The 13,338-nt window shown below is 49.8% G+C and overlaps 2 protein-coding genes across 2 annotated transcripts; one reads left to right on the top strand and one right to left on the bottom strand.

The window, feature by feature from the left end:
- The first annotated feature begins 134 nt into the window (after positions 1 to 134).
- On the top strand, positions 135 to 7,159 carry ERICH6 (glutamate-rich 6). The gene is given in 11 exon segments (XM_008937261.1): positions 135 to 246; positions 1,264 to 1,388; positions 1,390 to 1,512; positions 2,644 to 2,748; positions 2,828 to 2,970; positions 3,948 to 4,045; positions 4,878 to 5,035; positions 5,138 to 5,223; positions 6,106 to 6,258; positions 6,453 to 6,684; positions 6,896 to 7,159. Coding segments are annotated over 11 exon segments (1,599 nt in total).
- Positions 7,160 to 9,168: 2,009 nt separating this feature from the next.
- LOC103770013 (selenoprotein T) lies at positions 9,169 to 12,815 on the bottom strand (the record flags this gene model as incomplete). The annotated part of the gene is made up of 3 exons (XM_008937260.1): positions 9,169 to 9,911; positions 11,572 to 11,723; positions 12,728 to 12,815. Coding segments are annotated over 2 exons (213 nt in total), but the record flags the coding sequence as incomplete, so codon positions are not given.
- Positions 12,816 to 13,338: the final 523 nt, after the last annotated feature.

Genomic DNA, 13,338 nt, shown 5'->3' with positions numbered 1-13,338 from the left:
CACGCTGCGGCCAGGCCCCACTGCGTGCTCGGGTCCTTAGGTAAACGCATTTGGGAAAGTCCCGTTCATTAGTGTAATCGTGAGGAGTCGAGTCACTGTGTGGCACTAATGGGTGGCGCTGTGTCCTAAGGGAAATGGCAACATCAGGCAGCGTCGGACCCAAGGCAACGCAGGAGCTGCTGGGAATTGAGGCGTCGCTGCAGACAGAAGCCAGCTGGCTTCACGGACATGCCTGCCGAACATCAAGTAAGGAACAGCTTTGTTCAAGACGGAGGTTGCGCAGTTTTATCACCTTGCCCTCAAGCTGTCTCGTACTAGGGTGTCATTTGTAGAGGGCACATGACTCAGCAGTTTCCCAGAGATCCTTTTGCAAAGCAACGCAGACCCAGGAGCAGCCCCAGGAGCACCCCCATGCATTAGGCTTTGTACTTTAGGTGGAGCTTCAGGAGTCCTTGGGGCGACTGTTGTCACGATCAAAGTACAGAATAACCAAACTTGTGTCAGAGGTAAATCATTGACCTGGGTTTGGATGCAGCAATGGTAGAGATGAGACAGAAGCTGCAAAGCCCATAGAGAGGGCAGAGCATGAACATGGAGCATCCACCTGCACCCCGAGTACCAGTTCTGGTGCATCCCTGGTGCCACGGTGCCCCCAGAGCCGTGCTGGCTGCGCAGCTTCACAGGTGCACTCTGTGCCTTCCGGGGCACTGATTCTCAGCTAGGGCCAGTGATCGGTTACTCCCTGTGGCACCGCTTGGTTGCAGAGGTTGATAACCGTGTCTCTGAGCTACAATTTGAAAAATAAAGTTCAAGCAAACCAGCAGCCACATCATTCAAACTTCTAATAGTATCAGGGACACCCACGGCATCACCTTCTGCCTCTCCTCCTGTGCTGGTGCAATCTGCCAGGTGTGTTGCCGAGATGTGGTTCCCACTGCAGGCCTGGGAGCTGAGAGGTTGGTGCTACAACTCACTGACCCTAAGCAATAAGCCATGACTTCAGGGAGACGGTTTTGTAGAAGCCTGATCCGATGTCAGTGCCCAGTTCCAGACCCTCGGGCATTAGGGAAGGGTCACGCAGACCCAGAGCTGCCCTTTTGAAAGTGCAGGACCAGGTCTGGCCAGAAGGTAGCACCTGGGACAGCCACTGTGGCTGGTGAGAAAAGGCTGGCATGCTGAAAAGGAACAAACCAGTGTGTCCAGAAGATAGGCCCGAGAGAATGGCACTGCTGTCCAGTAATTCTGTGTTGCTGTTATTTGCAGCCCTGTCAGAAGAGCCTGGCAGCTTAGATGTCTTGTGCAACACAGAGGTAAAGACTCACCCAGGCTGCCTAAAGGTTTTATCCCTGAACAAAGATATGACTCCACATTGCATCTGGTATTTTCTGCTTTGAGTTCAAAGAAGATTTTGTGAAGCTGTTCAAGAAGTCCTTGCGCACGCTGCCCTCCGTCGGCCTGCCTACACTCCTGGCCTACAGACCCGAATCCTCCCGAGAGAACACACAGACTGAGGTCAGTCAGGGGTGGGTGTTCCCCACTGTGTGGCTTTGTTTATTTTAATTCCTATGATTGCCATGCAGGAAAAATAAAACCAATACCCTTTGCCAAGCCAGTGCAGGAGTTCTGTTATGAAAGGGTTTTCTTTTGCGAAGCTGTGGGAACGATGCTTGTTGTGCACACCTAAACAGCAAGAGGCTGTAGGACTTCTCTCCCCACCACTGCATCCTTGTGTTGAGAAGCTCCTCACAGATTTTGCCCTTTGTCTAAAACAGAGACACAAAATTAGTCTAAGTCAGTCCTAGGTATACAGTCAAAGGATACAAGCAGCACAGAGTTCCCCATAACCCTTAGCAGAGTAAAGCCATCAGAGAGAGTTATTACTCAGTATGAGGTGGGGAGCAATGGAATTTCTGGGAATTAGACTCTAGAGAAGCCAGGTGTTTCAAATTCATGCATTCAGAAGAGGCCATGAGTGGAAGTGGTGAACAGGGAGTACAGTAGCTGGGGTGTAAGCGGGGCGGTGCAGGTCCCAGCCGGCGGGATGGCTGTTGCGTGTGGGGCCTCGGGAGCAGAGCCCTGAAGCGTGGAGTCCAGCCGCCCGCTGCGGGAGCTGTGTCGTCTAGAGCTCGGCTTCAAAACTTTTTCAAAAAATGAGTATTTCTTTTAGAATATCTAGTACCCATCCTCAAGAGACATCCTGCAGCAGACGTGATTTGTACCTGCTCAGATATGCTCAGCTCTTTTGTCAATAAATCTGTTGCTGGTTCTTCGTGAAATTCCCCACAGATTTTCCAGTGCAACAATCTGGGAACTTTTACTCTCCAAAGCTCTGATGATTGTCTTTGAAAGGGTTAATACATCAGAGGGCTCAACTATAGAGTCCTGCATGCTCTGAAGCTTTCCCTCCCTCGGAAGCATCACAAATTGTACAGTTATTCCATTTCTTTGAGGGGATTTCTTTATTTATTTGCTACAGCTTTTCTTTTGGTGGTTTCTGAACCTGGTGGTTTGACCCAAGGTGTCACAGACACAGACCTGTTCTAACAGATTCATAGGCTGCACCTTGAGCAGAGCTCTTTCCTCAAGACAAAGCGAGGATTTGCAAGGATTTCCCTGTGTTCTCTCTTCCTGCCTCCCCTTCAGACGGAGGAGGACTCTGCCCCGAGGTGCGAGTACTGCGGCAGCCTGCTGGAGCCGTTCCCTGCCGCCGGGGGAGAGGCCTGCCTGCCCCCACAGGGCGATGAATTGGTAAGCTGGTGGGCAGGTTAGCGAGCATCTGCTGCAGCAGTGCCTGCTCTCACCACAGCACCACTCTGCTGCCATCCAGAAGTTCTGCTGCCAGAGCAGTCGGGATCTCTATGAGTTCATTGTGAATGAGAGGAGGAACCATGAGGCCACCTGGAGCATTCCTGCTGCCATCAGCCCCCCCAGATCCCACCGCACTGAAGACAACAGGCTGCTGTCAAAGGAGTTGACAAAGGAGAGAGCACACCAGAATTACTGTGACACAACCACTGGGAGAACTGGGGATCGCGTATGTACAAGAAACAGGTGACTCCAGAGGGAAAAAACACGTTAAGAAAATGAAACTGCAGCAAGAGGGAATGAAAGAAGAAAAAAAATCTACTTTTGATAATAGAAGTTCATATTCTGTCTGCACCCCCTTGGCTTTTCTTTTAGGCTGTATTAGAAGGTGGGGAGGTATGTGCCAAGTAAGGCGTTAATTCTACTGCTGACAGATGCATATCTGGAGATGGGTTGAGCCAAAACTAACTGCAGCGGGGGGCAGGGGGTAATACTGGGGTCTAACTTCTCCAGGTGCTGAAACAAACCTTGAGTTTGTGTTTCTCTGTTTTGCTGCATAAACTGTGACATACATTTGGATTCCGATTTCCAGTCACAAGAACTCTACTGGGCTGTTTCACAGGAGGCCCAAACCTTACACAAGTATCTAAGCCTATGGCACAGACTTAAAGAAAAGTAAATCAGCATACCTGGAAGGAAACCCCAAGTTTCCTTGGAGATCCTTTGCAGTCCAATGGTGCGAGTACCTTATATTACATACAGAGCATAAATCAAAGCCACTGTCAGGCAGTGCCAAATTTGTAGGAAGCTAGATAATGGTGAAAATATTCATGGAGATGGGCTGTTTCCTTGATCTTGTGAGCAGATCTTCTCTTTTACATAAAATCTTGGTACAAATCCATTACAATGCTTAGCTCTGCTGTTGATGCCAGTGAAGCGGACGCCATTGCAATCATGGAGTCTGTCCACTGGAATCTCTGTATGGGAGCAATTCCTTTTTGCTGAGATATTGTTATTCCCGTGATATTCCGTTGCCTCTGTTACTTGAAATTACACAAGTGAAGAGAAAATCAGGTTCAGAAATTTGTGTTCCTACAGCAATGATATCCAGTAGTTGTGGTTTTCAGAATGGGATGCATGAGGTGGACAATGGGAGCACTTTCATTTTCCAGGCAGCAGGAGAGACAAGTGGCCAGAGAGTCGGCTGTCCGGGCAGCAGAGCCCCCCGGTGCAGCTGAATGTGAGTTTGCATTTCCTTATGTGTTTACCTGCCTATTTATTACAACAATGAATTCAGTGGAGTTGATTGTCTCTAATGCTCTCTAATTGAACAGGATTTATACAGCAACATGCTAGTTCCTTGTCAGTTGTGCAATCCCATTAAATTAGATACTGCCACATTAAATAGTCCACTATATGAAAAACCCAAAGCAGTCACATTCCCTTTGCACAGAGGATCCTTGTGCTGTGACTCACAGTATTTACATTGGAATGTTTCAGCTGAGATGCACAGAAACAGACCTTAGAGAATAGTAAGATGGCAAAGCCAAGCCCTTGGAAGGTAGGAACTGCCAAAATTGGGGCGATTAATGTTTTGCCTAATGAGGTGAACACTGCACTAACTCCTAGCCCAAGCAGTGGATGACTGAGCAGCCCTTTGGATCAAGCTATGAAAGCAAAGGCACTCTGAATAAGAACAGATGAACTGGATTTACCTTATGGGTGTATTTCCACAGAGGATGGCAAGGCATGGATGCTGCGGCACCACGGATTTCAGATCAGTCCAGCAGAGCCAGGAGCGCTCACCAAAAAAGTCATTCTGGACTCACACAGATGCATATATACGTGACTGAAAAAACTACAGCTCTCTTCATAATCCCGTTCTCTGAAATAGCTGAACACTTTGCACTGTCCCTGTTAGACAGAAAATACCCCTAGACAGACTTCCAGGATGGAGACGTCAGCTAGAAGCTCCCACTCCTGCCAGCTGCAGCCTTGCTGCAGAGGTGCTGGGCAGCCCCGTGAGCGCTGCCAGCCCTGCTCCACGCACACCCCCTCCCTGTCCTCTCCAGGTTTGAGCCAGGCCGGCACCATTTCCTACCTGCTTTCTCAGGAGCCCCCATCACCCACGGGCCGGACACTGATGCCTGGTGAGAAAGCAGCAGAGCCTGAGGAGGAGCCCATCTCCTGCAGCATCACCTGCTGTGATTTTACCCTCGTGGGTGGAAAGGTGAGTGGCTTTTTCCGGGTGAGTCCGCGCGCCTGCCTGACTTATGGGGCAGCAGGTGCAGGGCTGCTCTCACCCATTTGATCTTTTCTTATTCAATCTTAGGTAGTGAAGAATGAATTGTTGGAAAAATACTACAAACATGGAGGGAAGTTCCTCACCATGTTTCCAGATGGAACAGTGCAGTTACTGTATCCTTCAAGGGGCTCATTTGCCTGCATTAGTCCAGGGCTGTACCTGTAATTTTAAGCAGGTCCTTGTCTGCTTTATCACCAAATACCCCAGTCCACCACTCGCACTCGCTTCCACAGCCTGAAAAAAAGCAGTAGCGAACCCGCTTATGCAGCTCTTGGAGTTTTTCGGATCCATGCAGCCCAGGCACCCCTGCCTTTAACACCCAGTTTAAGAAGCACGCGGGCCCAGTGCCGAGACCCATTCCCGAGCTCCAGCCACCCGTGGAAGGGCACTGCTGGCCCCACAGGCTCCGGCAGTGCTCAGGCCTGTCCTCCTTCCCCCAGGGACAAACCGACACAGCGTGCCCCACCAGCTCTGCATGGGCCGAGTCTCCATCCTGTGGGCAGGAGTATGTGTGAAGACAAGCTGCAGTTCACGCAAATAGCTGCTGTTGAGACACGTCCAAGTCAGGTGTCAGGGGCAAGGGCCTTTTTTTCCCCCTGGTTGGTTGTTTTTTTTATTTCTCTTTGGGAGAATAATACCTGCCCCTGTTTTCTGTGCTGTGGTCCAAGCTGAGCAATTTGATCCCTTCACTTTGCCAGGCTTCTACAATCAAGAATATGTCTTTAAAGTCAATTTGCTCAGCAGTTCTGTCTGGGTCATTAGTTAGGAAAGAACAGAAACGACTTCTGTACCTGACTGACCTTTTGTCAGTATGTGTTCAGGCCAGAAGAGCACTGGCCACATCCCAGGTAATGCTGGCAGCACCACCATTCAGCCTTCAACACAGGGAGCTGGGTAATGCATCCATTTTTACACTCAAAACGGCACTCTGAAATATTTAGTATGTAATAATAGAGCAACCAGACAGAGATTATGAGCACTTCACCTGATGACAGCTATCCATCTGGAAATCTGGCAATCATTGTTGTACGAGAGAAAAACCAGCTTATTTGCATAGCGCAGGAGGACAAGCCGAGCGATGCCAGAATACAAGCAGTATTTAACTCCAGTGGCAGAAGTACCTGCTGTTATCCCAGTGGAGCTGTGTGGTAGGTCCATGTTGGTCAGAGCACCATGGGCCCTGCTTCAGGTACCTCCCAGAATAGTAAGGCTGCCCCAGCCATGTCTGGACATGGGGTATTAGATCCCAAACTAGCTGTGCCTCAATTCTGTCCCTCTGGGGAACGAGGGACACGGGTTGTGGGAGCTGCAGCATGCAGAGCTTTGAATTTTTCTCTTTTAGGATAAACATGAATGTTCAGGGAGGGCAGTATTTTGACCAAGCAGGCAGCAGGCTGAGAAGGTGGACGTGGCCAAACAGTGTCATGTCATCAGGACCCCAGGTCCCACTGAGCCCCATCTTCATCTCCCTGAACCAGCATGTGGGGGTCAGGATCCTGGGCCAGGACAAAATCGTTATTTCCTTCCTCGCCATGGGGCAACAAGCAAAATTCAACGTGGGAACCAAAGTGCAGGTACGTCTCAAGCACACAGGCAGCTCCACATGTCGCTGCTCCCTACAGCAGGAGTGGGGTGGTGAGGGAAGCCCTGGTCCACGGGAGAAGCGTGCTCATCCTGCAGCGGCTGCTCCCCGTGTTGCCCCATTTGTCTGCTGGGATCAACAGAAGCTCCGACGCCCCGTCCGACCCTGCTGAGGCTCTGTTGTTACCATCCTCTGCTCCGCAGGCAAGCACCGGTGGCCGGCTGCCTCCCCCGGCCCGGCTGGGCCACGATGAGCTCCTGCTGCTTGCCTTCAGGGTGAGGATCCTGCAGCTCTTGGATAGACTACGCGGGTGCTTGAACTTTCCCTCTAACGAGCAACGGGACAAAATCAAGCCTCCAGCCTACCTCATCACACAGACTTTAAAGATCTTACAGCTGTGTGCATCTTCTGGCGTAAGCGACGAGCTATGCAGCTCAGTCAGGGCAAAAGTAAAGGCTGATGTGTGAGCAGCATGTGTGTAGAGCAGGAGGAGCCTGATACACTCCACACCGCTGCAGCCCCCGTGCGCTCAGTGGGGTTTTGGGTTTTGGCATAGCCCTGCCCTGCGGCAGCCCGTGGCCACTGGCACAGCCCCCCGCCTCCCGGGGCCACCCTACCCCATGGGATCTGCTCAGCCCCAGACCACGTTTTCTTGTCGGCCCACACTGAAGTGCCTCTTGGCCACGGGTGCACAGAGAGGGGCTTCGCCTGGGGCAGAGTAAGCCAGAGCTCAATGGCAGTGTCTTGCTCCTGAGCATCCTGCCTGCTGTCTGCCGTCAGAAACCAGCACAGGCTGACCCGTCGATTCAGCCTGTGCATGTCCCGCAGAGATAAAGCAAACGGGGCACAGCTCAGCCATAAATAAATGTGCCTATGCGCCTTCATTTTAAAATCACATGGCTGCATTGCACAGGAGGGGAAAGCAAAAAGCAGCAACTTCAGCGGCAGGGCAGCACAGGGGTATCTGAGCTTCCCACCAGCCCGGCAATGCTGCCTGTCAGACCCTCCTCCACAAAAGGTGGGTGCACAGAGGAGAAACTTTTTCAGGAATAGCTAACACCCAGAAAGCACAGAGGCCCAGGAAGCCCCGTGCTGAGGGTTTTTGGAGGCCAGGAGGTGGGAGGGTAAAGGGGAAGCCACATACACTCACCTGCGGCCTGTCTCCTGGGTGCTGCTGGAGGTGGCTTCCAGGCTCAGGACACCTGTGAGCCCCAACAGCCCAGCTGGGCTTAGGCTTTACTTTAGGAAGTGCTAAGTTCAGACTAGATCAAGTACTTCTGGTTAAAGAACCTCAAATACCACGTGTTGATGTTTGTCAGCTGGTTTACAGGAAGGCTGGCGGTTATCACTGCTCCTAATGACCATGAAGCCCAAAACAAATCTGCTCTGTGCACCCTGCAACCCAGAGCAATCAGACACAACCAAACTACTACCCAGCCTGTGTCACCCACCGAAAAAGTTCCTGGTGCACTCCAGGGACATCAGCAAAGGTTCTCACATGCCTGACTGACATACCAGTAAGTCATCCTGCTCAGATGGGAGGAACACTGGGGACAGCCAGCAGATTGTGAGCAATGATCACCACAGTGATGCCATGAACAGCTCATGAAAAATCTACACATCTATTTTCTAACCTGTCTGAAGTGTACAGTTAATGAGAAATGAAAACTCTATCCACACAAAGAAGTTTTGATCGATCTGTTTCAAAAGAGGAGGCACAAATTACCTGAAGAGATGATGTCATCACAGTCAAAGCACCCCTGAGGCTGTTGCCTTCAGTGGTTGTGATGAGCCACAGCTGGCACTGACTCCTCTCAGCTGGGTGGGCAGAACGTGGTTACCTGAAACATTTCTAACATCAGCCCCTAAAGCCTCAGGGAGTGTCCACAATTCTTAGCATCCATGACAGCTGCTTCCATCACAGCTCTGCAAATCCCCTTCTCACCAGAATTATTGTCTCAACACAGACATCTCCCTCTCCATCCAGAGACAATGTTTGGCAATAAGGATCCAGGAATCACTTGTGGCTGGTTTTACAAGGGGTGAGACTCTGTAGCTTAGAACAGACAGAAAATGGCACAGGAAGCAGGTGCTGCAAGGAGCGAGCCTCCCACCCTGCCCCCAGCCCAGAGCAAATGCAGCTGGGAGGCACGATGGTGAGGAGGAACCTGCCGGAAGCCAACCTGAGGAAAGCCCCCAGCCCTGTGAAAGAGCATTTGAGACCCAGGGAAACCCCCAGCCCCTTAACAGGAGAGGTCTAGGACCCAGTGAGCTTCCCCAGGTGCAGTGGCACCCAACCTCCCACTGCAGCCGAGTTCTGAGGGGCACACAGGGGAGGAGAGGAAGCTCTGCGTGTTCCTGCCAGAACACGGAGGCTGGCAGGGGCTTAAACAAGACAAACACCAGAGTAATGATTTTGGAAAGTAGGCTTTTTATGCATTTTTTTTTTCAATTGCAATTCTGAGAATATCCATCAGTGACTCAAACAAGGTACTTCACACAGTAAATGAGAACTCTTTATTTAAATTAACTCCCTTGGTTTCTGTTTAGGACAGTAGAAGAGCCCAGCTTCTCACCTCTTCAGAACGGTCAAGGAAAAGCCTCCCAAGCTGGCCAACACAATTTAAAAAGCAGTTGATTTTTACTTTTACTGAAGTCACAAAGTGATGTAACTACTCTGTATATAATTTGGTTCATATAACTTAGTATATAACGCACTGTTCAACTCTGGCATATATTTTGAAAAATATACAAACCTGCTTTTACCACATTAGAGATATTTGATAGACAGCTGTCAATTACTTACGACAATACCAGACACTCCTGTAACTTCATTTTAAACTACAAAAAGAACATAAATTCATATAAAATACAACGGATTAAACAAACTTTTTTTCCCAAGGAAAAATTAGGTTATCAACTCCATCTGCCATTGTGTGAAACATGAATATAAAATAAGTTACCATTAGTAATGCCTGCATTGCTGAGCTATGAACTGGTTGAATGAAATCTTAAAAAAACTATACAGTATTATTGCACTCCATGACTGTGCAGTATCAGGAACAGGCCAGCACTGAAAGCAGTCTTTCATTAAGCTTTTTTCAGGAGGCACGACGTGGCTGCGAGAGAGGCATCCAGTCTGCACCAACAGCGAGCTGTCTTCAGTGCAGCCCTTCATGGGTCCGAGCCACGCGGCCTTTGGGAACTGCCACTTAATGCCTGCAAGCGGAAACACGTGTTACAGCCAGCAGCACCAGCCCAGAGCTGGGCACTGCAGGACAACAGCCCGCCAGGCAGGCTCTGGGTGATGCAACCCCAGCTACAGGCGCTCTCTCGGGGCTCATAACTCATCCCGAGAGTGCTGTTATTGTTTCGGTCCAGGAGACTGACCCACAAAGTCATCAGGTCTTGCCATTGCTCTCCTAACCTGTAGCGATACTTCCCACATGGAGACAACTGAATGGGGCTTTTTGCTGCTGTTACTTACATTCCATTAAATAAAGTTAGACCTAAGAACACTCTTACCATGCTTTGTAAGCTTATAAGTGACAATCAATCTACTCTGCAACAAAAAACTGCCCAAGACTGTCCAAATCCACATGCATACGCTGCTGGGCTTCAGCACGCCTGCCTGAGCAGTACAGGAAATGCCAAGCTTTTCAATACTAAACAGTACTTTAAAAACATAAACCAATTCATAATTAAGATGACTTTTTTTTCTGAATTATTAGGACAAACCAGACTTAACTGAGCAAATGGAACATGCCTGCAGGAATCAAAAGTCGAGTGGTTCCCTGCACAAGGACTTTGTGGCAGCAGTCTCGTGAAGCTGCATGAGCATCAGTGGAGAGAGAGATCAATTGGGCAAAAAATGAGGGGGAGGGGGCAAAGTCTGAGCTGTGAAGCAGTGAGGAACCAGTTACAGCATGTGGCTTCCCACACGGAGCGAGGCCTCCCACACTGCTGACACGGCTCAGGCCCCTGAATGTACAGATACCTCCACGTGCCACATTCTTCCTCACATAAATACAAACGGGCAGAGGAAAAGTCACGCACAGCAGAGCTCCCAGGGAAACCTCTGCAGGCGTCTGCACAGAGCCAGGTCACTGACTGCCACAGCTGGGACCAACAGCACAGGGGCTGTCACCACAGGGGGTGACTGTCGATAAGGCAGCGCCAAGAAACCAGACTCCCAAACCAACATGTGCCTCTGCCAGAACTTGCACCACAGCAGATCAACACATCACTTCAGGGAAGTCTCCCAGGTGCCAGCTGCTAATCTGTGCACCAAGACAGTCTGTCTGCAGCACATGAAGCTCCTATGAAGAATCGTAAGCAAAACGTTTTGAAAGCCACAAGTGACAAGAACATGAAAGTGGTTTGTCATCAAACAGATGAGCATGGATGTGAACACTCTGCTCCCAACAGTCAAGGAGTGTTTGCAGAAGGCTCCAACAGTAGAGCACAAAGAGGGGGGCAAGGAAATGTTCTACTTTCTAAGGTCATGCAGTTCAATCAGGCTACCAGTCACAGCAAAAGCCTCTGCACAGACATTTTAAGGCATGTAACACCATGTTTGCTATTCTCTGTCCACCACAGTCCACTTAACTAAAGGCCCTCTGCACACAGTAACATCTTTTCCCATCCAAAGGAATGCCAGCTTCCAAATCTGAAATGGGCAGAACACACCCCAAAACAAAACCTCCCACCAAAGCAGCACCTCTAAAATGATACGGGTCAACTGACTTCAAGTCACTGGAGCTGCTGCTCCATTAAAACCCTTTTAAATGAAGAGATACACGACTGCCACATGCACTGTGCAACATGCAGCCCCTTCAATCCGTGCAGACAGGCAGTTGGTGACTGGAAGAAGACTTACAAGAAGTTTCAGTGCTGATAGATGGGGCTATGATCGATGATGAGGCATTGACTCCATGTGCACATTGAGCTTCATTTCGTTATCAAGGATTTGTACAAGCTGCTGCATGGAAGGGAGGTGGCCAGACTCTAGCTTAGACCACACTGGAACATCTACCACAAAACACAGGGAGGGGAGAAAGGCACCATTACATTGACAAAGTCAGAAAGCATGTAGGGCTCATTTAAACACAAAATTTAAAAGCTCTAGGAAGCTATACAAGTTGGTACTATTTTATATAGAGGAAAATATCTGCATCAACAATGCTTCAAACCTCTGGCTACGCTAAAACCCAGCCTCATTAGGAGAACAAACAGTTTCATGCTTCTATTTCCAAGTGCATCATATGGATCTAGAAGTTCACAACATCCATTGATGATGTCTGAAAATAGGCTAGTGATTGGCAGAACAGCACACCGGTTTTTTAAAACATTGCCCAATCTTTGACACTTGTGAGTCTTCATCTCACTCTGCCCAACATCTAAGGCTGCTTACCTTACATCAAAAGTTCCACTTAACAAGGCCTGGCTTGGAATGTTCCACTCAAAGTAGCTGCAACTGCTACTCCTGTCCCCCCACCCCCCAAAACACAAATGGCAACACAGTCCATAAAGACTTCAGGGTAAACACAACATTAATTTCTGATGTTGACAAATACTCCCTCAAATCCCCCTCACTGCTACAGCACTTTATGAACCCACAGTGAAAAATGCAATGGCTATTACCCACACAAACACCAGACAGGAGCCACCTTGTCCCAAAACTCAGCCCAGAAGCTCAGGGAGGTCCAGATGTGACTGCCCACTCCTAGAAGGCTCTGTCAACTCTCACCTGTGATTCAGCACACTTATTCCAAGCGACTCAGAACTACCCTAAATTTTTACATAGTTACTCCGAAAGATATGTAACTGATGTCTGTGTAAACTGCTCTATAAGGCTGCCATGATTGTCATCACTTATTGGGGTACCTAACAGCTGAAGATTCAAAAGGGATGGCAATTACCATACAGCATCCCGTTCTGAAACACGCCACCCCTCACTCTGCCAGCACAACAGCTCTCACCAGTCAGGTGCACACGGACAACACAACTCCTCAGACGGGGAGTTCTCAGCTCACCATTCAAGGTTATTTCAAATGCGCCCGTGGACATGCACTGGTTCTCAATCATGTTGCTCAGGAAGAATACCATCATACATGCATAAACCTAGAAGAGAACAGAGAGAACCCCAACATGTCAGCCACTGCTTATTTTAGTTGCCCTCAACTACTGCTGGAAGCCTACAGGTGACTTGGAATTCCTCTCTGTAACTTATCAAGCAACCTTTCAACCACACAGACCGCTCCCTTTCATCCTCTTTTTAAGAAGACTGTGCACAGCACCTTCCCTGGACAGGTATTGAGACAGTTCTGAAACCACCCAACTCACAATCCAGCTGCCCCCCTGCACAAAGGGCCAGGCTCCCCAGCAGCCTGTGGGCAGAGCAGACGGAGGTGGCGGCAGCGGCGTTGGCAGGGCGACGCTGCAGCTGCTCCTGCCCGTCGCATCACTCCGACACCAGCAGCAGAGCGGCTCTGCCAGCTGCTGGCTCTCAAGCCAACCACTGGAACTCTGTGTGTGGTGGTGCCCCGGGACAGAACGATGGGAGCAGCAGCGAGGCAGCACGCCCCGCACCGCCAGCACCCCTGCCCCGCACCCGCGGGCAGGCCCACAGGCTTCGCTGCGTGGG

Source organism: Merops nubicus, unplaced genomic scaffold (genome assembly GCF_000691845.1).
Source record: "Merops nubicus isolate BGI_N331 unplaced genomic scaffold, ASM69184v1 scaffold47073, whole genome shotgun sequence".
NCBI lineage: Eukaryota > Metazoa > Chordata > Aves > Coraciiformes > Meropidae > Merops > Merops nubicus.
The sequence above is the reverse complement of the archived record's forward strand: the minus strand, read 5'-3'. Positions and strand labels throughout refer to the sequence as shown.